The 25,697-nt window shown below is 44.8% G+C and overlaps 2 protein-coding genes across 9 annotated transcripts in view; both read right to left on the reverse strand.

Moving 5' to 3' along the window:
* DAB1 (DAB adaptor protein 1) overlaps positions 1 to 25,697 on the reverse strand; it is a 769,394-nt gene that overhangs the window by 200,613 nt on the left and 543,084 nt on the right. The window lies entirely within an intron of this gene.
* On the reverse strand, positions 20,432 to 22,904 carry LOC138647553 (piggyBac transposable element-derived protein 4-like). The gene is made up of 3 exons (XM_069736630.1): positions 22,651 to 22,904; positions 22,351 to 22,447; positions 20,432 to 22,273 (listed from the first exon to the last, which is right to left on the reverse strand). The coding sequence occupies exons 2-3, from the start codon at positions 22,407 to 22,409 to the stop codon at positions 20,455 to 20,457; spliced, it is 1,878 nt and encodes a 625-aa protein (XP_069592731.1). The 5' UTR covers positions 22,410 to 22,447; positions 22,651 to 22,904; the 3' UTR covers positions 20,432 to 20,454.

The raw sequence follows: 25,697 nt of genomic DNA on the forward strand, positions 1-25,697 counted from the left end.
ATTATGTATTTTTTTGAAAGCAGCAACATTACTCACAAGACTACAAAGTCAGACATGGGGGGCACAGTACAATACTGGGGAGTGGACCAGGTTTCCTAACTTTGCATTTTTGTCCAAAGTGCATTTGCCCCTTTTCCGGCTCAGCCCTTCTACATCACCTTCCTCCGTCTCACTGGGCATTTGCCCCTTTTCCGGCTCAGCCCCTCTACATCACCTTCCTCCGTCTCACTGGGCATTTGCCCCTTTTCCGGCTCAGCCCCTCTACATCACCTTCCTCCATCTCACTGGGCATTTGCCCCTTTTCCGGCTCAGTCCCTCTTTATCACTTTCCTCCGTCTCACTGGGCATTTGCCCCTTTTCCGGCTCAGCCCCTCTACATCACCTTCCTCCGTCTCACTGGGCATTTGCCCTTTTTCTGGCTCAGCCCCTCTACATCACCTTTCTCCGTTTCACTGGGCATTTGCCCCTTTTCCGGCTCAGTCCCTCTACATCACCTTCCTCCGTCTCACTGGGCATTTGCCCTTTTTCCGGCTCAGTCCCTCTACATCACCTTCCTCCGTCTCACTGGGCCTTTGCCCCTTTTCCGGCTCAGCCCCTCTACATCACCTTCTTCCGTCTCACTGGGTATTTGCCCCTTTTCCAGCTCAGCTCCTCTACATAGTCTTCCTCTATCTCACTGGGGAATTGCCCCTTTTCCGGCTCAGCCCCTCTACATCACCTTCCTCCATCTCACTGGGCATTTGCCCCTTTCCTGGCTCAGCCCCCCAACATAACCTTTCTCCATCTCACTGGGCATTTGCCCCTTTTCTGGCTCAGCCCCTCTACATCACCTTCCACCATCTCACTGGGCATTTAATCCTTTTCCGGCTCAGCCCCTGTACATCACCTTCCTCAGTCTCACTGGGCATTTGATCCTTTTCTGGCTCAGCCCCTGTACATCACCTTCCTCCGTCTCACTGGACATTTGCCCCTTTTCCGGCTCAGCCCCTCTACATCACCTTCCTCCGTCTCACTGGGCATTTGCCCCTTTCCTGGCTCAGCCCCCCAACATAACCTTTCTCCATCTCACTGGGCATTTGCCCCTTTTCTGGCTCAGCCCCTCTACATCACCTTCCACCGTCTCACTGGGCATTTAATCCTTTTCCGGCTCAGCCCCTGTACATCACCTTCCTCAGTCTCACTGGACAGTTGCCCCTTTTCCGGCTCAGCCCCTCTACATCACCTTCCTCCGTCTCACTGGGCATTTGCCCCTTTTCCGGCTCAGCCCCTCTACATCACCTTCCTCCGTCTCACTGGGCATTTGCCCCTTTTCCGGCTCAGCCCCTCTACATCACCTTCCTCCGTCTCACTGGGCATTTGTCCCTTTTCTGCTCAGCCCCTCTACATCACCTTCCTCAGTCTCACTGGGCATTTAATCCTTTTCCGGCTCAGCCCCTCTACATCACCTTCCTCCATCTCACTGAGCATTTGCCCCTTTTCCGGTTCAGCCCCCCAACATCACCTTCCTCCGTCTCACTGGGCATTTGCCCCTTTTCCGGCTCAGTCCCTGTACATCACCTTCCTCAGTCTCACTGGGCATTTGATCCTTTTCTGGCTCAGCCCCTGTACATCACCTTCCTCCGTCTCACTGGGCATTTGCCCCTTTTCTGGCTCAGCCCCTCTACATCACCTTCCTCAGTCTCACTGGGCATTTGTCCCTTTTCTGCTCAGCCCCTCTACATCACCTTCCTCAGTCTCACTGGGCATTTGTCCCTTTTCTGCTCAGCCCCTCTATATCACCTTCCTCCATCTCACTGGGTGCTTGGACTCACTATAGTAATATCCACTAATTAAAGGGTATATTATATGTTCCCACTCTCACACAAAGTGACTATTAAAGGGATGTTCTCATTATCTATATTTGGGGGTCACTTCTCCCCCACTTCCCGATTCTCTGCCTATAATTGATGGCTCAGAGCAGAGGCACAGTTGAATCACTGGTCTGAACAGTGCGCTATCTAATAATGTCTCTGTGGCACTGGAGGACAGAGACAGATCCTAAGAACTGGTCAGCGTAAGAGCAGCGCATACAAGCTCTATAGCCAAGAGTTTGTAAGTGCCGTGCTCTTTGCCTAAGACGCCGACCACTGCTGATAGACTGCTGAAGTAGACAGTCACCTAGACAACTAACAGAAAAGAAAACAATTAAAAATCTTCCATTCTTGAGAACAAAGAGGAATTCTAATAATCAACTCCAAGTTTCTTGGTTTTACAAGCACTTTGGTATTTGGTCAGTGTCATAAATGGTTAAAATTGCAAACAGTGCAATTAAAAAAAATACCCAGTAGGTAATAAAACACTTAAAGGTGTTGCGCAGGAAATTGATATTGATTGCCTATGCTTAGGGTTGGTCATTAATATCATGTCGGTGGAGGTCGGACACGCTGTCTCTCCACAGATCCCGTGGCCAGAGGTGCACGGTGTATGGAGACAGGACAGCGCCGCTCACAGTGTAGTGGCCATTGTTGAGTACTGCAGGTCAATGGTTATCGGTGGGGCTGTAAGGTGTCGGACCCCCAACAATCTGATATTGATGCCCTGTCATTAGCATAGGTCATTAACGCTATAGCAGTAGACAATTCTTTTAAGACGGTCAGTGCAGAATTAACTCCTGGGCAAGACCACTGCAGTTACATCTTACAAATCTAACCCTCTCATGTTTTTTTTTCTTTTTTTGCATTTTCGTTGCCGAAATGGCAATTTTAAAATTTAAACTAAATTGAGCACATTTCTCTCCATAGCCCCCCAGGGAACCCCCCCATTATTCCACAATTTTCAGATTTAAATTTGCACATACACAATCCACAAGCTTTTCACACATTTTCACCCAATTGTCCAACAAGAAATAATGACTACAAATCCCAGGAGGGCTGAGAGCGGCGAGCAGACCCCTGAGAAACGTCCACAGATCCAGACCAAACCGAGAAAACACACAGAATTATCCGTCCAAGCAACAGTCACCTGAATTAACCATTCGCCACCCTGCGCTCAGGCTGAGAGGTTCATCTATACTGTAGATACAAGACATATGGAAATATATACAATGTAATAAGATGGGCTGGGGGAGGGGGGGCACTTACTTTCTCCAGGTTCCGTCATAGAACTCTCCATATCCTACAGACAACATCTCTGACACTGAGCCTTATCTATGGTAACAGGGAAAGCATGGGGCAAAGTGCAGATGAGAGTAATTACAGGTGTCAGCTGGCGCGATCGTGAAGAAGGATTGCGGAAGAAAACGCCAACAATGGAGGAAGAAGCAATAATGCAGTCCCCAAACATCCATCCATCCATCCATGTTTAGTTATAGAGGGCAGTAATGGGGGTAGTCACTTTTTTAGAAAAAAAAAAAAAGAAACAAAAACAAAGTTACAATTAAGAAAATAGATGAAAAAATTAGATGTTACATTTTTAGCAATTTTGTAAATGAAGTGGTGGAGTATAATGGGATATAATGGGGCTGAGGCGGGTCGGTTGGGGTATATTGTAGGAAAAATCATGACCCCAGTCTGATATGCTTTGGAGAGTTATAAATCCCCCCATAATGAGGAGGAAAGCCCCCGCCAGCCATGATAATGGTATGCTACTTCTGACTGATGCATTACAGGTCGGTTCCGGCGGCGTCCGATCTCCTGCTGGTTGGTAATCACAATGTACAATGTACAGGCCCTGCCACAACGGGAGAACGTGTCTCCGGGAATCCCGGCCTCGTGCCAAGAAGCTCTAATGGAAATGATACAGTGCGGCGAAATGTATCAATCACCGCTCACAGCACAATTGACAAAGATTAAAGTCTTTATAATATTGAACACAAATTGTATCAAACCCCCGAACCGGGACATCAGGGAAAACAAATGATTGTGATTTATCAGATTTATAAAGTTAATTACATTAATCCGAGCGAATGCTGGAAGCGGCCACTGGAAATCGACACTGGTAATGGCAGCATCACTGGTATATGGATGACGGATGATGGATATTTACATCTCCTGAAGGTCAGGAGCGGAGTCTGCATTCACCCTTCCCTTATATCTTTATCTCTTCCTTTTGTTCCTCCTCTTTCCCATCTACTCCTCGCTCTTTTTTCCCCCTTTCACTGTCTCATCTTTATTCCCCTCTCCCTAATCATACTTCTTTCTTGCCCTCTTCTATCTTCCTCTATCTCTCTAACATCCCCCTCTTCTTCCCCTGCAATCTTACACCTCTCTCAATTTCCCGCTCATCTTTGCCCTCTCTCTCTCTCTCTCCTGCTTTCCTCTTTTTTCCATCTTGCCATCCATCTCTCCTTTCCTCTCTCTACACTCCACTTACTTCCTCCTTCCCCATTTTTCTGTTTACCTTTACCCTATAAAGTCCCTTCCCTACCTTCTTCTCTTTCTCTGTCCCATCATTTCCATCTTTCTCCGTTTCACCTCTGTTCTACTTTATTCTCTTTTCCACCTTCCCTGTTTTGCCTCCTGTGCCTGGCCCTCTTTCTTCCATGTCCTCTCTCTCTCTCTAATTCTCCATCTTTTTCCTTCTCTTTCTCTCTATATTTTTCTCTCCACCACATCCAGCTGTCTTCTCCTCTCTACCACTATCTATACTCTCTCTCTCCATCAGCTATCCCCATCTGCTCTTTCCGTCCCCTTTCTCTACCACTATCTACCTTTCTCTACCTCCGTTCCTTCTATCCCCGTCCCCTCTCCCCATCCCATCTCCCCATCCCCTCTCTCACTGTCCCCTCTTTCCCTGTCCCCTCTCTCGCTGTCCCCTCTAGCCCATTCCTTCTCTCCTCATCCCTTCTTCCCATCCCCTCTCTCCCTGTCCTCTCTCCCCATCGTTCTTTCCTCATCCCTTCTCTCCTCTGTCGTCATGCGTTCATGTGGAGCGTCTCTTGGTCACGACGTGTGTCACCCCCACATGATCATGAAGCGATGGCCGGGGACCACCACGGTGCAGGAAAACTACCGTACACAAGATGAGGTGCAAACAACAAAGGGTAGATTTATTGGAAGGCAAGGAAGGAAGGGAATGAGGAAGATGCAAACAGGGGTATACAATGGCAACAGACAATTTACAAGAGTAATAACTGTTATCTTTTCCGTAAAATAGCACGGTGCTCCAACTATTGCAACTACATGCACCTTGGTCGGAGTGGATGCGCTTTGGGCACCCATACACCCGGATGAAGTCTTGACAGATGGCTTGTGCTGCCGATTCCGCAGTCTGATCTCTAGTCGGAGTGACTACTGCGAACTTAGAGAAATGATCGGACATTACCAAACAGTATTGCAGCCTAGAGAAAAATTTGGCGCGAAGGTGGCCGGCACTAGCAGTCTCACCATAGATCTCTTCCAGGAACTTTACTAGCTCCTTCAGGGTACTGCGGGTGAGTTCTGGTTGTAGGCAGATGTTTCTACGGGCTTCTTTCTCTAGGGCAGTTAACGCAATGTCCACTTCAAGGTCTGGGCTGATGTTATAAATCTTCAGGGTGCTTTGCAGCCGGGACACCCAGTCGGACAGTGGCATATTCTTGCTGTCAAACTTTGGTAGCACACTAAATATGGTGCCCATAGGAAGTGTCCTTGCAGGGGTTCCACCAATGCCCACAGCATCTCCATTAACATTAGCATTCCCGCCATTGCTGTCTGCTGCCTCCATCTTGTTGACAGTAGCCTGCTCGCAGCGCCACTTGAAGTGATGGCCGGGGGACCACCACGGTGCAGGAAGACTACTGTACACAAGATGAGGTGCAAACAACAAAGGGTAGATTTATTGGAAGGCAAGGAAGGAAGGGAATGAGGAAGATGCAAACAGGGGTATACAATGGCAACAGACAATTTACAAGAGTAATAAACTTTATATTTTCCGTAAAATAGCACGGTGCTCCAACTATTGCAGACTCAAAATATGTCTAACAAGCAAATGTAAACAATAAACAAGTGATGATGCTACTCTACGTATAACCTCCATGGCCTTTACTAAGCAGGCCACAAGGCTCCCGTGTACTGACTATTGAAGCCTACACTAGGCCCTAACAGGTGCACCAAACAGGAACAAACTCACGGTGATGTTCGAGAATCAGGTCCAGTCCCAGGGGGCCCCCAGCAGTCTAATATGGTGGTGCGCACGGCTGTCTGTCAGCTCTGTGAAACGTGGTCTTCTCCTTGCTTCTGGATCCTAGTGATGCTCCTGGAAACTGTAAATCCCTTTCTCTGTATCTTCGTGGCTCTTTTGCAGCTATATCAGGACACAGTTCTTCTCTCTTTCAGCTATCAGCACAACAAGTCCTCTCTGCAGCAGCCTCAGCTCACACACGCTGCTCCAGCTCCACACCTGCACTCTGCAGACTAGCTCATTACAACGATTATTGCAGGGGAGAAGCAGAACATTCCATCACGCCAGACAAGGGCGTGCAGCCTCTTAAAGTGACAGCGTGTTCCTTACTGTCCATAACAGCACCACACTCTTACATGTCTCCCTTCTTAATGATGGTCGTCCTCGACCATCACAGCATCAGGGTCAAAGTGTAATGGAGGAACGTGCAATGCGGAAACAGCACCTATAGAGGAAGCAACAAAGGTGTAAAAACAGACAGAGCACACTGTTCTACATATCGGACTGGTGGAACCCCTGCATTAGACCTCTGGGATCTCCGCAGCTCTTGGCTGTCAGGCAAAGCTTGACTATCTTCCAGAGGAACACTTGCTGCAGGAGTCATTGTGGGCTCTTGTCTGGTCTCGTCCTCACGTGGCGGTACTGGTGCATCCATGGGATTACCGTCTCTGTGTGGCTGAGGACCCCCTACTGTGTCAGGGACGGTCCACCACTCATCATCAATTTCAGCATCAGGCATGACAGATTCAGGAAGTGGAGTAGCGCCTTCAGGCGACAATGGCATAGAACAGACCTCAGAACGGCAAGGCCGCAGCATATTTCTGTGAAGTACTCTAGGGTCGGATGCCCCAGTCTCAATCTGTACCTTGTAGACAGGGCCATTAGCATACACTCGCTCGATAACTTTATATGGCTGTACTTCCCATCTCTCACTTAGTTTTCCCTTGGGGCTTTTCTCTCTGACTAATACTCGGTCTCCAGGTTGGAGCGGTAACTCTTGAGTCGGTTTGCGGGCCGTATGTTCTTTTTCTTGCAGCTGCTGACCCGCCAACCGCCTTATCGGTTGCAATCGTTGCCGATGCTCTTTCACCCATGAGGTGACAGTTCGCTCCATCAGCTCCTCTGGCTGTTCCAAATTCAGTTCAATGATCTCTCGTCCAGCTCTTCCAAACAACAGTAGATAGGGGGTATAACCCGTGGTGGAGTGGACCCGATTGTTGTAGGTCCAGACCAATTCCGGCAGATAGTCTGGCCAACACGCCTTCTTATCCTCCTCCAACGTTCTCAGCATTTGAAGTAAGGTTCGGTTGAAGCGTTCACAAGCTCCGTTGCCTTGAGGGTGGTAAGGGGTGGTCCCGGACCGCTCAATGCCGTACATACGATACAATTCTTCCATCACCTTGCCTTGGAAACATGCGCCTTGGTCGGAGTGGATGCACTTTGGGCACCCATACACCCAGATGAAGTCTTGACAGATAGCTCGCGCCGCTGATTCCGCAGTCTGATCTCTAGTCGGAGTGACTACTGCGAACTTAGAGAAATGATCGGTCATCACCAAACAGTATTGCAGCCTAGAGAAAAATTTGGCGCGAAGTTGTCCGGCACTAGCAGTCTCACCATAGATCTCTTCCAGGAACTTCACTAGCTCCTTCAGGGTACTGCGGGTGAGTTCTGGTTGTAGGCAGACGTTTCTACGGGCTTCCCCCTCTAGGGCAGTTAACGCAATGTCCACTTCAAGGTCTGGGCTGATGTTATAAATCTTCAGGGTGTTTTGCAGCCAGGACATCCAGTCAGACAGTGGCATATTCTTGCCGTCAAACTTTGGTAGCACACTAAATATGGTGCCCATAGGAAGTGTCCTTGCAGGGGTTCCACCAATGCCCACAGCATCTCTTAACATTAGCATTCCCGCCATTGCTGTCTGCTGCCTCCATCTTGGTGACAGTACCCTGCTCGCAGCGCCACTTGAAGCGATGGCCGGGGGACCACCACGGTGCAGGAAGACTACTGTACACAAGATGAGGTGCAAACAACAAAGGGTAGATTTATTGGAAGGCAAGGAAGGAAGGGAATGAGGAAGATGCAAACAGGGGTATACAATGGCAACAGACAATTTACAAGAGTAATAAACTTTATCTTTTCCGTAAAATAGCACGGTGCTCCAACTATTACAGACTCAAAATATGTCTAACAAGCAAATGTAAACAATAAACAAGTGATGATGCTACTCTACGTATAACCTCCCTGGCCTTTACTAAGCAGGCCATACGGCTCCCGTGTACTGACTATTGAAGCCTACACTAGGCCCTAACAGGTGCACCAAACAGGAACAGACTCACGGTGATGTTGGAGAATCGGGTCCAGTCCCAGGGGGCCCCCAGCAGTCTAATATGGTGGTGCGCACGGCTTTCTTTCAGGTCTGTGAAACGTGGTCTTCTCCTTGCTTCTGGATCCTAGGGATGCTCCTGGAAACTGTAAATCCCTTTCTCTGTATCTTCGTGGCTATCTTGCAACTATATCAGGACACAGTTCTTCTCTCTTTCAGCTATCAGCACAACAAGTCCTCTCTGCAGCAGCCTCAGCTCACACACGCTGCTCCAGCTCCACACCTGCACTCTGCACAGGCTAGCTCATTACAACGATTATTGCAGGGGAGAAGCAAAACATTCCATCACGCCAGACAAGGGGGTGCAGCCTCTTAAAGTGACAGCGTGTTCCTTACTGTCCATAACAGCACCACCCTCTTACAATCACATGAGGTTACTCACAGACCCAAAATTGGCCTCAGCACCAGAATACAGACACGGAAAAAGAGGATCGGCGCAAAGAGCCGAAGCTGCAGAAGTGGCGGAACAGCCGGAGAAAAGTGATCGGCCTCCTCTCATGGCCATCGGGGCAGTTTCAATTCTGACCAAATATAAATTGAAAACAAGTTTAAACTGCAGAACAAATTCCAGGAAATCTGCCCAAAGCTGGAGAAATTCTCTCATCTGTTGAAAAACACATTAAGATGCCTGTCACTACAGAGCAAACAGGGCAGGCCTGGAAGCGACTGTGTGTGTGTAGCATGTAGTGTTTGTGTGTAACATATAGTGTGTATATGTGTGTGTCTGTAGCATGTAGTGTATGTAACATATATTGTATGCATGTGTGTGTCTAGTATGTAGTGTGTATCTATCATGGAGTGTTTTCTAATATACAGTATGTGTAACTATCAGTGTTTGTGTGTGACATGTAGTGTGTGTATAGCGTGTGTTCTCTTATCAATAGTATGTATATGTGTGTCTGTCATGGAGTGTGTTTAACATACAGTTTGTTTGTAGCACATAGAGTGATTGAGTGTGACATACAGTGTGTGTAACATAGATTGTGTATGTAACATTGAGTGTGTGTGTGTGTAGCAGGGATTGTGTGTAGCACACAGCCTGTGCGGGTAGCATGGAGTGTATTTCTATTTTATAACATACAGTGTGTGTGTCTGTGTGTGTTTCAGTGTGTCTGTATGTGTTCTTGTGTGTGTGTGTCTGTGTGTGTGTGTGTGTCTGTATGTGTGTGTGTTTCTGTGTGTCTGTGTACTGTATGTATGTCTGTGTGTTCCTGTGTGTGTGTGTGTGTGTATGTGTGTCTGTGTGTGTGTTTATATGTCTGTGTGTGTGTCAATGTGTGTATGTCTGTGTGTGCATATGTCTGTGTGTGTATGTCTGTGTGTGTGTGTGTCTGTGTGTTCCTGTGTGTGTGTATGTCTGTGTGTGTGTCAGTGTGTGTATGTCTGTGTGTGTATGTCTGTGTGTGTATGTCTGTGTGTGTGTGTGTGTCAGTGTGTGTATGTCTGTGTGTGTATGTCTGTGTGTGTATGTCTGTGTGTGTATGTCTGTGTGTGTGTGTATGTCTGTGTGTGTGTGTGTGTCTGTGTGTGTATGTGTGTCTGTAACATTCACATATTTTAAAATTACTGGCTCCACAAATAAAAATTTGCAGATTACATAGTTTATGCCAGAACGAAGATGAATTCTCAGCAGCACATTGGCCGACATAGCGATGTGCTGCCGATAACATGCATGGGGACAGGATGAGTATATTAGTGTTTGTTCTGTCCCTCCGATTCCTTGGAGTCGGCAGCCATTATAAATGAATAAATCCGACTGACGCTCATGTAACGGTGTGACATGAGCTCGTGTAGAAGCCCCATAAATGCTTCTGTGTGATGGTGCAGGGCGATGGCATTTAGGGCCCCACTTTTAATTGTGGGCCACATTTTGCCTGTATCTTATATGTCGCAGTGATGGACGTCAGGTTCTAATGACCGGGAGGATTGTGATAATGAATCCTTGCTCCTCTCATCAGTCACAAATGGGGTAAATGTATCAGTTATTGAGCGGCTGGTTCTGTGTTCCGTCGCCCCGATACGTGTCAGGGCCTTTTCGCGTTCTGCAGGTCTGTATCAGGCTTTGTACATCAGCAGATAAGACAAGATGCCAGCTCTGCAAATTAACATTACTGGGATAAGAATCGCGCTGAGCTGGCAGACGTCCTCCTGGCTTCTCTCTGCGGATCGTGAACCTTGGTGCTAATCCATTGGAATTGGTTAAAAAAAAAATCTTTAAAATACGATGGCTCCTATAAGTGGCTGTATAGCCAACGCAACAAACAATGTCAAGTATTACTACACAATATGTGCTCCGTCACGCACCATAACGCCTGCCGGGGTGAGCGCCTTTAGTGAGAGTCACACTTTAATCCGATAAATAGCGCTTGCTGCAAAAGAGAGTTTAAATACTAGAAATCAGAGGGCTCAATGGCCCGGAAGCAAAAGGTTTATGGGCGCCGGGAAATTAAAATAAAGTAATTTGGGATGAATGTTTTATACACAATGATCATCCTGCAAAACCAGCACCACGGAAGCTTCATGTGACATCGTGTTTATTAAATCTACACTTAAAGGGATCAGCACAGCAGGATCTAAAACATATGGCATCTACAAAGGAAAGGGTTCTTTACAGTTAGAGCAGTCAGACTGTGCAATGCCGTAATGCCAGAGTTAGTTGGCTGCATGCTTCTCTCACAATACCTGGTTTTGTAATTTATATATAATCTGGCATTAGATAATGTATAAATGATGAAGAAAAGTCGATCTTGACCAACATTGGTCTACAAAAATGTCTGTGTAGTGTAAAATAATAAATTCTTGACCTGATGGAGGGGGATGTGGCTGCAGTTTCTGTTCACTTGCACTGAATGACAAGCAATGTTACACTAGATATGTGTCTCTCCATACTTAGCAATTGTTCTTAGTCCAGGAGATTCGCTTTAGGATAAATCCCCTGCCCAAATCTCTCCACATACTTTGTTACAATGTATCGGTGTAAGTAGAATGTATCCGTCTGGACTTTGGAATGTTTAGACTGGATACAAGTGTAACACGGTCTCAGTAATCTGGATAGATTACATGCCTTTAGGTTTAAAGAGATAAATCCATTCACTGATTCACTTTCCTCAATTTTATTAAAAATTATGTATTCCCCAAAAATCGCTCCAAAATGTTGAACTCCAGATGCTTCTCCTCTGTATACACAATGTTCACTGACTGTTGTGAAGGGTAATCTGCCTCCAGCAGCAGAGGCCCTGAAGATGGATTACAGAAAATGGGGGCAGGCTTTGTCTTTGAGCAGATAGTGGGGTCCGGTCTGTGTCGCTCTATGGGATGGGCACGTGAGTCCTTGTCTATCTGAAGGACGTGAGGGCCGGTCTTAGTCTCTCCAGAGGACGTTGGGGAGGGTCTTTTTTCCCTACAAGACCTCAGAGTTGGACTTTGTCTATCTACAGAATGCATGGGCCGGTCTTTGCCTGTCTACAGAATGCAGGGGCCGGCCTTTATCTCTCTATGGGAGGTCGGGCCGGTCTTTGCCTCTCTATAGAATGCAGGGGCCGGCCTTTATCTCTCTATGGGATGTGGGGGCCGGTCTTTGTCTCTCTACGGGATGTGGGGGCTGGTATTTGTCTCTCTACGGGATGTGGGGGCTGGTATTTGTCTCTCTACAGAATGCAGGGGCCGGCCTTTATCTCTCTATGGGGTTTGGGGGCCGGTCTTTGTCTCTCTACGGGATGTGGGGGCTGGTATTTGTCTCTCTATAAAACGCAGGAACCAGTCTTTGTCTCTCTATGGGATGTGGGGCTGGTATTTGTCTCTCTACGGGATGTGGGGGCCGGTTTTTGTCTCTCTACGGGATGTGGGGGCTGGTTTTTGTCTCTCTACGGAATGTGGGGGCTGGTTTTTGTCACTTTACGGGATGTGGGGGCTGTTTTTTATCTCTCTACGGGATGTGGGGGCCGGTCTTTGTCTCTCTATGGGATGTGGGGGCTGGTACTTGTCTTTCTATTCGGTGGGGGCTGGTATTTGTCTCTCTATAGAATGCAGGAGCCAGTCTTTATCTCTCTACGGGATGTGCTGCCGGTCTTTGTCTCTCTACGGGATGTGAGGCTGGTTTTGTCTCTCTACGGGATGTGGGGGCTGGTATTTGTCTTTCTATTGGGTGGGGGCTGGTCTTTCTCTCTACAGAACGCAGGAGCCAGTCTTTATCTCTCTACGTGATGTGGGGGCCGGTCTTTATCTCTCTACGTGATGTGGGGGCCGGTCTTTATCTCTCTATGGGATGTGGGGGCCGGTCTTTATCTCTCTATGGGATGTGGGGGCCGGTCTTTATCTCTCTATGGGATGTGGGGGCCGGTCTTTATCTCTCTATGGGATGTGGGGGCCGGTCTTTATCTCTCTATGGGATGTGGGGGCCGGTCTTTGTCTCTCTACGGGATGTGGGGGCTGTTTTTTTTTATCTCTACAGGATGTGGGGGATGGTATTTGTCTTTCTATTGGGTGGGGGCTGGTCTTTCTCTCTACAGAACGCAGGGGCCGGTCTTTATCTCTCTACGGGATGTGGGGGCCGGTCTTTGTCTCTTTACGGAATAAGGGGACCATCTTTGCCTCTCTACATCATGCAAGGGCTGGTCTTTGTCTATTTATGGGACACGGGGGCTAATGTTTGTCTCTCTTTGGGATGTGGGGGCCGTGTTTGTCTCTCTACAGAACGTGGGGTCCATTTGGTGTTTGTCTCTCTACAGGAAGAAGTCGTCTTTGTCTCTACTCCTGCTCTCTTTTCTGTCAATCTGCATACAGGCATGACAGAGATCCAGGCTTTCCATTCAGACTATTCAGTCCATTCTACAGTAGAAGGAACAATGCATGCTGGGAAGTTAGGAGAAGGAAGTTCCAGCACCTATAGTGCAGCCAGAATACTAATGAAAATAAACTTTACACTGAAAAGGATTGGTTGACAAATCACATAATAGTGCGAGAATGAGAATGGTTCTGGGACATATATTAGACCGGTACGTCTATCGAAAGCAGTTGTGAGAAATGAGCGCAGCTTGACCTTGCGGATTTATACAAAATGACCTTATTTATAAGTTACAAGCAAAACATAGCGCCATCATAGAACATGAATCATATATTATATATTACAAGAGGACATATTGTATCTGCGGGGTTTCAGCCGACCTGGCCGACCCCTCCGTGCACATGTATCCATGAGAATTGCTCATGAATGTTTTCTAATTGTGCAGAAACATATTGCTGAGAATCCCAGTGAATATCGCAAACTTGGCAGATTTCCAGAGAGACCATCTGCCCTTCTGGCATGACGTCCCCGTATATACATACGGCTGGGGACCTTATACATTTCATAGAGTGAAGAGCGTTACGCGTCTACTGCTGACAACTGAGCCCGAGACGGTTCTGCTGCTTCACTGGATCCAGTGGATTGTTAACCCTGCACAACCCGGCCAAGCCTTCTAGAATTGCAATATTTTTATGGATTGTGTTATTTCCCACTCTCCCCTTACATATTGTAATATTGCATTTTTGTTTTGCAGCAACGGAGCAAACAGTTCTGTTCCAGCTGTGGGCAAGGTTTCCTGGTGAAGATGCTCAATGGCCAAAAATCCCCAAAAATGGACTAAGCACGCTTTAGAGCCACCAATAAAGAATCATGGATGTGCATGGAGACTTAAAAGCAAAAAACAAGTGCTTGGTTCCGCCAAACAGCCCTGTGCACCTCCCCACCTACTGGGTCTCCATCTATCTCTGCCCTTCTCTGGCTCCTTTGAAGTTGGATCTGTCACTCGAGGAAGACGAAGATGGAGAAAGATGCAAAATAAGAAGGTGGGCAGGTGCATTGTCTGGCCACACCAAGGCTGCACCAAACTCACGTGCTTGGTTTGAACAGTCATTTCGTGCTGATACTAAAGATTTTTGGTATCCAAGATCTTAATATTTCACATAATGTAACGCATTTCGGGCCTTAGAATAAACCTTCTTCACACAACGATATTGGTACAGTAAAGATCTTGTCTAAAGATTGGGATTTTGGGGACTTTACAAAAGCCTCAAAATAGGTTGCATAGTATGAGACATTGTACTACCAGAAAAAGGAGCATTTTAGACCCAAAACGCGTCATATTCTGTAAAGTCTTTATTATCACTTGCCGTATGTCATGAATCACATTTGGTAATGTGAGATCTAATGTTCCCATTTTCTGGAGTGTCTCCAGTTGGACACTACATAGGAGGAGGTCTGCGTTATCTCACAACCCTAAATTAAAGGCATCTGGCACCGGCTGTCAGACTGCAGGTAGGTAGGTTTCACTCTAATATCTGGTGGGGTTCCAGAGAGAGCTTACATTAGGGCTATGTTCCCATAATGAACTTTTTGGTGAGTTTTCGAGATTGCAGATTTTCTGCAGCACTTCAGCTCCAATGAAGTATGAGCAGTGTCAAAAACTCATCGTGGGACGAACACAGCCATCGGGAGCACTGCATCTTGGAAGACTAGTCTGTTTTGGTCCTCACATGACTTCGCACCACCCTGCTTCAGCTGACTGACAGGTCACTCTGTAAGATAGTACATAGAGAGACCTGTTACTCAAAGGAAGACCATATCAGACTGGTCAGCCAAGTTACCATACATTATCCCCGGCCAGCTTTTCAATGTATATATTCTAAGAAGCACAGCAGCAATATTAGAGAAGAACATACCAGGGTGTAATCTCACAGCCAATGTCTTCTTCCTGATGCCTGTGATTTGGGCAGCATTAATCTGAGGACAGGTTTCCTTTAATGTTTTGTCTATCTTGTTACAAACTTCCAAGGAGAAGATACTTCCATCTGTTCTCTTCAATTTCCTACTTTTCTATAAGATTCCATTCCATGAAAGTCTCATTCTTGGGCCACGAGTTGGAAGATACATTGTAGCAGTCTCATCTGGGTAATGTCCTCGATGGAAGAAGATGCCACCAGTGGGTTCATTTGATTGAATTGAACCTTCATCCTAGCATTTTAACATATTAACTGAAGCATCCAAAAGGCTTCCAGCAATATTTTGGCTTTACAGGAAGACTACAGGTCTTAAGAAGAAACACCTGCACTTGATATCTACCAACTTGTCCAAGGACTTTGGCTCCAAAGAAAAGACTTCAAGTAAAGTTTTCAATATGGGAGTTGAGATTTTCTTGCGATTGATGGACCATAAAATGTGTGCGCTGAACCGAGAGTCTACTGAGCATTTGCTGAAGGTGATGGTAAAAGGCTGCCCGTCCTTGGCCATCGCAATGTCAAGCTGAAGAGCACACAGCTTCCTTTGCTCTAATGGTCAAATAATCCAGTTTTATGGTAGAACCACAAAAGTTCTAAAAGGGTGATTTGTACTGGAAGCCCCGAAATGGCTCCTGCCGAGACGCTCCACCTTTGAGGAGAGGTTAATATGTCTTTCTATGTCTCAATCAATAAAAGGAAAGCACGGCGAGCACTTTACGTTGTACTTGTTCTCATCTCTCCCCCTCCCATGAATGAGATTTATCACATCGTGCGGGAGCTCGGATTCAGCGACCGTTTTCTAAACTGCTTTTTAAGACCCTATTTTGATGACGATCTTTACAGCCTAGCAAAAGAAACCGCATCCCGGGGCTCATCCGCTCCCTTTATTGACCGAATGCAAGAATGACTGATGCAGGGTCCTAAATAGCAAATAAACAAGCAGCACCATATAGATTCGCTGCCCAGGGGCCTCTTAGTCTGAGAATCCCAATTACTGGATTTAGGAAGGGCTCTCATAGTGACAGTGCCGGTACTCCATCCCATACACGTTATTAATTACCATAATAAGAGAAGAAACATTGAGCGGATCATTGCATCTTCACCTCCATGATGCTAAACAAGATAGAGAAGAAGCCGAATAAAAACACAAAGCATTGTACAAATGTCGGAAGAAGAAAAACGCTCTCGTCGTCACTGCTCAATGGCTCGAAAGCATTAATACAATGTGCACGGGTGTCGCTCTAGTGGGTGGAACATAAGACACCCAACGTTTAGTTGGGAAAAAAATGGCTGCACCAATCCTGCTAGTGAATGCCCCAAACTAGATGGCACCAACAAATGTTTTTGCGATGGGCGAAGACCCTTCATCTCCTCAAGACTATGGCAAAATTAGTTCTGAAAACGCACAGGAATCAGATGAAAACAATAAATTCTGAACATTCTAATTAATGATACATTGGAGGTGGGAAACAGAGATGAGGAAATCTCCCAAAATTGGTTTCTAACCAGCTCGAAAATTCAATTTGGTCTGAATAAAATTGTTTCCAAGCGCCCAATTGCCGTGAAAAGACATCCAGTAGGCACTGCAGACTCCAAAGCACGGAAAACAGAAGAAATAGAAGGGATTAAGATAAAACACATCAGCAGCGTGAATCGCCCCTCATGTCACCGCTTGGACCTCAGCGCCAAGAGTTGGTAACGAGTGCGGAGGACGGGCGATGGCAGAAGTGGAGTAAGGAGTCTGGTGCGTGCCGAGAACAGGCGAGTATGGTGCGTTTCCTTATGATAATCCCTCCCGGCCACTCACAATAATTGTGGCAGCAGAGGGCTTGGCAATGTCAGTTGGAGAAAAGCAGTAAGAAAAGTTCAACTTAATTTAAGCGCTACAGACTAGTCCATATAGTCACGGTACAGTCACGAGACACATGCTGTGAACCAATGCTCTACTGATCATAGGAGCAGAGCATGCCACTGCTATAATGGCCGTGCACAAGGGTGGTGCCAACAGTATACACCTCACTTGTTTAGTACAAACTTTATAAACACACATGCAGTGAGCACCCATTAGTGATGGCTACATACAGTTTTTTGTAGTGACTTCCTCTAGTAGTGGTTGCATAAATCTGTATGAAATGAGTGCCCACTAGAAATGGCTACATACATCTGTGTGTAGTGAGCTCCCTCTAGTGGTGGATGTATAAATCTGTATGTAGTGAGCTCCCCCCAGTGGTGGTTGTATAAATCTGTATGTAGTGAGCTCCCTCTAGTGGTGGCTGTATATATCTGTATGTAGTGAGCTCCCTCTAGTGGTGACTGTATAAATCTGTATGTAGTGAGCTCCCTCTAGTGGTGGCTGTATAAATCTGTATGTAGTGAGTTCCCCCTAGTGGTGACTGTATAAATCTGTATGCAGTGAGCTCCCTCTAGTGGTGGCTATATAAATCTGTATGTAGTGAGCTCCCTCTAGTGATGGATGTATAAATCCATATGTAGTGAGCTCCCCCTAGTGGTGGATATGTAAATCTGTATGCAGTGAGCTCCCTCTAGTGGTGGCTGTATAAATCCATATGTAGTGAGCTCCCTCTAGTGATGGATGTATAAATCCATATGTAGTGAGCTCCCCCTAGTGGTGGATCTATAAATCTGTATGTAGTATGCTCCCCCTAGTGATGGATGTATGAATCCATTTATAGTGAGCTCCCCCTAGGGGTGGATGTATAAATTTGTATGTAGTGAGCTCCCCCTAGTGGTGGATGTATAAATCCATATGTAGTGAGCTTCTCCTAGTGGTGGATGTATAAATCTATGTAGTGAGCTCCCCCTATTGGTGGATGTATAAAACCATATGTAGTGAGCTCCCCCTATTGGTGGATGTATAAATACATATGTAGTGAGCTTCTTCTAGTGGTGGATGTATAAGTCCACATGAAGTGAGCTCCCCCTAGTGGTGGATGTGTAAATCGATATGTAGTGAGCTTCTTCTAGTGGTGGATGTATAAGTCCACATGTAGTGAGCTCCCCCTAGTGGTGGATGTGTAAATCCATATGTAGTGAGCTCCCTCTAGTGGTGGCTGTATAAATCTGTATGTAGTCAGCTCCCTCTAGTGATGGATGTATAAATCCATATGTAGTGAGCTCCCCCTAGTGGTGGATATGTAAATCCATATGTAGTGTGCTCCCTCTAGTGGTGGCTGTATAAATCCATATGTAGTGAGCTCCCTCTAGTGATGGATGTATAAATCCATATGTAGTGAGCTCCCTCTAGTGGTGGATCTATAAATCTGTATGTAGTATGCTCCCCCTAGTGATGGATGTATGAATCCATTTATAGTGAGCTCCCCCTAGGGGTGGATGTATAAATTTGTATGTAGTATGCTCCCCCTAGTGGTGGATGTATAAATCTATGTAGTGAGCTCCCCCTATTGGTGGATGTATAAAACCATATGTAGTGAGCTCCCCCTATTGGTGGAAGTATAAATACATACGTAGTGAGCTTCTTCTAGTGGTGGATGTATAAGTCCACATGAAGTGAGCTCCCCCTAGTGGTGGATGTAAAAATCCATATGTAGTGAGCTTCTTCTAGTGGTGGATGTATAAGTCCACATGTAGTGAGCTCCCCCTAGTGGTGGATGTGTAAATCTATATGTAGTGAGCTTCTTCTAGTGGTGGATGTATAAGTCCACATGTAGTGAGCTCCCCCTAGTGGTGGATGTGTAAATCCATATGTAGTGAGCTCCCCCTAGTGGTGGATGTGTAAATCCATATGTAGTGAGCTCCCCCTAGTGGTGGTTATATGCAGCAAGAATTCTAAAATCAAAGATCCACAATAGAGATCTATTACTAGCAAAATACAATAAAGCTAAGAACCTGGCACCTTAAGGAAAGCTTTCAGGATAGGAGAGCCATTAGGGCCCTATGATTTATTTGTAAATCCCCTCCTGCAGGATGTGAAAAGTATTGAAATTATCATTTCCAAAATTCCAGCAATAAAACACCACTAAACCCAAAAGTTAACATTTGACTAATCAAAACATCACATTTACCACCAGAAAACACAGGTGACAGATGACAGGCGCCCGGCGCAATCACTGCCGTCAAGGTGACCCGCCGTTCTACGGTGCCAGGCTCTTGATATAATCTCCATCTTGTAGAACACATTTGATCATCTCACATTAATCAGACAGCGCTAAATGGCTGCTCCATGCGCCGAGGCTCATTACTTGTTGAACAGTCAAACTGTCCTGTCTTGGCAAGAAGAACGTCCCATAGGAATGATAAAAATCCTCATGGAGCGACAGAAGGGAGAACAGACGACGGATCACACTCAGCGTCAGCGGCGACAGTCACTGCGCACGAGATCTACTGGCCACTGACAAGGCACCAAAAAGCTGCGTCACAAAGTGCTGCACAATGTGAATACTGGACTGGTGATAACGGAGAACACAGCGCTATCCTGACACATTACACGGCATAAACAGCTGCTAAGGCTCCATTACTGCAATGTAAGAGATCAGGATAGAGAAGAAAAGAGTGATCATCATCATGAGTGTATAACCTGGGAATGGAGTAATATGCATTATATACAGTATGTACGACTGGTGTAACCTGAGCATTATACAGGTGCTTCTCCCATAATTAGAATATCATCAAAGAGTTAATTTATTTCAGTTCTTCAATACAAAAAGTGAATCTCATATATTATATAGAGTCATTACACACAGAGTGATCTATTTCACATGTTTATTTCTGTTAATGTTGATGATTATGGCTTACAGCCAATGAAAACCCAAAAGTCATTATCTCAGTAAATTAGAATAATTAACCCTTATCCGGCTGAATAGGTACAATTGTAACTATTCCGTTTTAAAATTGCAATAACTTTTTTTTGAAAAGACGTAGAGGGCTGAAATTTCGTGACATCTCTACATTTTTGGTCCAGAATATATTGGCCAAATTTCAATAAAATATCTCCACCCGCTTCCGAGATAAGGGGTCGAGATCTTTTTGCATCCATAACAAGCTGCATAGGTACAAATGTACCTCATATATTTTGAATGAAGATAATGCAAGGGAAAAAGCATAAATTTTTTTTTAATGATAATGCTATTTAACTATTATAAACAAGTAAAAAACTGTTCATTTACATTATAAAAGAAAATGTAAGAAACTTTTTTTTATTGATTTTCTTTGCAAGTAATGCATGTTGGCTTTGCTACAGAGTGTTCATCGCAAATGGGTTTCACACAAACCACACAAGACTTTCTAGTCTTGCGTTGTTTTCGCCTCAGGTCTCTGCAGACATAGCAACTACCAACAACAGGGGAGGGTCCACGACTACCATGAGGTATTTTGGGGCCAGCTGCTGGCTGCGATGCTACCACAATGCATCGTCCAAGCACCATTTCTACTGCACCTCGAAGAAAATGGTTTCTCATTATCATTTTGTTTGTACTACGATCTTCAATTGCAATCATACACAGCTGATTTGCGAGATCTTTCAGGAACTTTCTTCGTTGATCCTTTGCCCTGAAGCTTGGATTGTGTTCTCTGTAGATGATGTAGGATGCTAACCCACTGACATCAATCATATTGTAGAAAAATGCCAAAGTCCAACGTGATGTTCGTCGTTTCACAGTGTACTCTCCCAACATTTTATCCATAACATCAACGCCACCTTTTGTTATGTTGTAGTATTTTATTATCTCTGGCTTGGCTGCTAGTGTCTCTTCAACTTCTCCCGTCATGTGCATAGATGATAGAAGCACGACTGATTTGTTCTTCTTTGGTACATATGAACAGACTGTTGCATCATGATTGTAGGCAAAATTTGTCGAGTATACAGGCCTTTCTTTGGCAGGCTGCATGTTGTTAGGTAGGAACCTTTTGTTTTTTCTCACTGTACCAACTAGTGTCATGTTCCAGGAGTTCAATACCTTAGCTAGTTCCATGGTTGTAAAGAAGTTATCGGTGGTGACATTTCTTCCAGAGCCTTTATACGAGCTCACTAGGTCCAATACTGTTCGTTCTCCAATGTTTACTTGTCGAGGACCATCAGTTGGTTTCCCAGTGTAGAGCTGACCTTGTAAAGGGTAGGCATTTGATGAGTCACAAGCCCAGAAAATCTTTATGCCATATTTAGCTGGTTTTGAAGGTATATACTGGGTAAATTTAGTATGACCTCTAAATGGAAATAATTGCTCGTCGACGGTGATACAATGATATGGCTTGTAGGCTCTCTCCAGATTACTGTTCAGCATTGTCCAGATGTCCCGTATTGGTGCAGCTTTATCTGTTTGCACACGTTCTGCACGTGTATTTTCGTTGTCAAACCTGATAAATCTGAGTATCATCTTGAAGCGGTCACGAGACATGGCTGCACGTATAAGAGGCAGAGCAGCAACATTCCACATTTCCTCCAGATTCTCTTTGTTGGCTCTGTGCACACCAGCAGCAATCAGTATGCCCAAAAATGCATGAAGTTCAGTTTCAGTAAATTGCTTGAATGTTTTTTGTGGTGGCCGTTTGGAAGAATCAGGAAAACGTTGTACCAGTTCGTTGTTGTAAGCATCACAAACTCTCTTGGCCTTTCGATTCGTTTCCCGTAATATGATGTCACACATCTCGGGAGTCATGATGGACTTGAATAGCTCTTTTGCTGTATATAGGTTGCTGATTGCTGCAGGGCCACCTCTTTGTCGTAGGACATTACGAGATTTTGTTTGTGCATTTGGCAGTGGATTACTGCACCATTGAGTTTCATCCTTAGCAGTCCAAATGTCGCCTGCACTTTGAGGCACAGAATCATCCTCAACACTTTCGTCTGATTCGTATTCATTTTCATGCTCTATGACCATTTCTTGTTCAATGTCTGAATCTTCTTCAGTAACATCCACTTGTGGTACATAGTTTTCATCATCAGATGGAACATATGGTTCATCCTCATGCTCAGAATCAGATTCTTCTAGCATTCGCATTATTTCGTCAGACGTAAATCTGTAAATATGAAAAAATGTAAAATAAATAATTTTCCGAAATACTACATTATTGGCTTTTCACAAAATTATACTAACCTGCAAACACGTTTTCTTGGATTATGGCGGAAACTAGATCCAGCATTACTATCACTCATGATGACTTGCTAGATGAATTTTGGCTTCGTATTTTGTGCTGAATATAAATAAAACATCGTAAAACAATATGTAGATACTAATTATTATCCATTTTTCGTATAAAAATTATACCTATAGTGATAAGTTTCATACAAAATATATGTAAGCCAAGTCCAGGCTGAAAGACAATTTGACTGTTCTGTCCCCACATAATGAGAATAAAGGTATAACTGGCTGTTAGATGCTGTGAGACTTTCCTACCTTCGTTTCCAAGAAATTGAAGACTTCACAAGCCTAGAAATGTGTGCTCACAGCAATGAGATGAACAGCAAAATGGCTAATGAGAGGAGGGAGGCAGGAAGACAAGTAGAAGCCACTCCCAGTTTGAATTAACTTAATTGACAGCAACATAAGTGACCAGTAACAACACTGAACAATAGATATCAGCATAACATTTGTAGCTGAATGAACTTTAGTTTCTGAAACCAAGTAAAGTCTTCCCACAGTGGAGGTATATGTGAAGGTACAATTGTACCTATGCAGCCTGTTAAGGTTGTAAAATTATGCAGCCTGACAAGGGTTAATATAAAGCACCTGTAAAGGCTCCGAAGTGTTTATAAAGGTCCCTTAGTCTGTTTCAGTAGCTCCACAATCATGGGGAAGACTGCTGACCTGACAGATATCCAGAAGGCGTCACTGACACAACACTCCACAAGGAGGGGAAGCCACAAAAGGTCATTGCTAGAGAAGCCGGCTGATCACACAGTGCTGTATCCAAGAATATTAATGGAAAGTGGAGTGGAAGGAAAAAGTGGTAGAAAAAGGTGCACAAGCAACCAGGATAACCGCAGCCTGGAAAGGATTGTTAAGAAAAGGCCATTCAAAAATTGGGGCGAGATTCACAAGGAGTGGACTGCTGCTGGAGTCATTGCTTCACCACACACAGACGTGTCCAGGACATGGGCTACAAGTGTCACATTCCTTGTGTCGGCCACTCATGACCAATAGACAACGCCAGAAGCGTCTTACCTGGGCCAAGGAGGAAAAGAACCGGACTGTTGTCAGTGGTCCAAGGTGTTGTGTTCAGAGGAAAGTAAATTTTACATTTCATTTGGAAATCAAGGTCCCAGAGTCTGGAGGAAGAGTGGAGGCCACAATCCGAGCTGCTGGAGGTCTCGTGTGAAGTCTCCACAATCAGTGATGGTTTGGGGAGCCATGTCATCTGCTGGTGCAGGTCCGCTGTGTTTTATCAAGACCAAAGTCAGCGCAGCCGTCTACCAGGAAATGTTAGAGCACTTCATGCTTCCCTCTGCCGGCAAGCTTTTTGGAGATGGAAATGTCATTCTCCAGCAGGACTTGGCCCCTGTCCACACGGCCAAAAGTACCAATACCTGGTTTACATAAAACAGTATCACTGGGCTTGATTGGCCAGAAAACTCGCCTGACCTTAACCCCATAGAGAATCTATGGAATATTGTCAAGAGGAAGATGAGAGACACCAGACCCAACAATGCAGACGAGCTGAAGGCTGCTATCAAAGCAACCTGGGCTTCCATAACACCTCAGCAGTGCCACAGGCTGATCACCTCCATGCCACGCAGCATTGATGCAGTAATTGATGCAAAAGGAGCCGCGACCAAGTATTGAGTGCATTTACTGAATATACATCTCAGTAGGACAACATTTCGGATTTTCAAATAATTTTTCAAGCTGGTGTTATGAAGTATTCTAATTTACTGAGATAATGACTTTTGGGTTTTCATTGGCTGTAAGCCATAATCATCAACATTAACAGTAATGAACACGTGAAATAGATCACTCTATGTGTAATGACTATATAATATATGAGATTCACTTTTTGTATTGAAGAACTGAAATAAATTCACTTTTTAATGATATTCTAATTTTGTGAGAAGCCCCTGTATACGTACACCTGGTATAACCTGAGCATAAAGTAATATGCATTATAAATATGTACGGCTGGTATAATCTGGGCATCTTCTGTATATAGTTATATATGTACAGCTGGTATAACCTGGGCATCTCCTGTATATAATTATACATGTACAGCTGGTATAACCTAGGTATCTCCTGTATGTAATTATATATGTACAGCTGGTATAACCTGGGCATCTCCTGTATATAATTATACATGTACAACTGGTATAACCTGGGTATCTCCTGTATATAATTATTATATGTACAGCTGGTATAACCTGGGCATCTCCTGTATATAATTATATATGTACAGCTGGTATAACCTGGGCATCTCCTGTATATAATTATATATGTACAGCTGGCATAACCTGGGCATCTCCTGTATGTAATTATATATGTACAGATGGTATAACCTAAGTATCTCCTGTATGTAATTATATATGTACAGCTGGTATAACCTAAGTATCTCCTGTATGTAATTATATATGTACAGCTGGTATAACCTGGGCATCTCCTGTATATAATTATACATGTACAACTGGTATAACCTGGGTATCTCCTGTATATAATTATATATGTACAGCTGGTATAACCTGGGCATCTCCTGTATATAATTATATATGTACAGCTGGTATAACCTGGGTATCCTCTGTATATAATTATATATGTACAGCTGGTATAATCTGGGCATCTCCTGTATGTAATTATATATGTACAGCTGGTATAACCTGGGCATCTCCTGTATATAATTATACATGTACAGCTGGTATAACCTGGGTATCTCCTGTATATAATTATACATGTACAGCTGGTATAACCTGGCCATCTCCTGTATATAAATATATATGTACAGCTGGTATAGCCTGGGCATCTCCTGTATATAATTATATATGTACAGCTGGTATAGCCTGGGCATCTCCTGTATATAATTATATATGTACAGCTGGTATAGCCTGGGCATCTCCTGTATATAAATATATATGTACAGCTGGTATAGCCTGGGCATCTCCTGTATATAATTATATATGTACAGCTGGTATAGCCTGGGCATCTCCTGTATATAATTATATAGGTACAGCTGGTATAGCCTGGGCATCTCCTGTATATAATTATATATGTACAGCTGGTATAACCTGGACATCTCCTGTATATAATTATATATGTACAGCTGGTATAGCCTGGGCATCTCCTGTATATAATTATATATGTACAGCTGGTATAGCCTGGGCATCTCCTGTATATAAATATATATGTACAGCTGGTATAGCCTGGGCATCTCCTGTATATAATTATATATGTACAGCTGGTATAGCCTGGGCATCTCCTGTATATAAATATATATGTACAGCTGGTATAGCCTGGGCATCTCC

This window comes from Ranitomeya imitator, chromosome 8 (assembly GCF_032444005.1).
Source record: "Ranitomeya imitator isolate aRanImi1 chromosome 8, aRanImi1.pri, whole genome shotgun sequence".
Taxonomy (NCBI): Eukaryota; Metazoa; Chordata; class Amphibia; order Anura; family Dendrobatidae; genus Ranitomeya; species Ranitomeya imitator.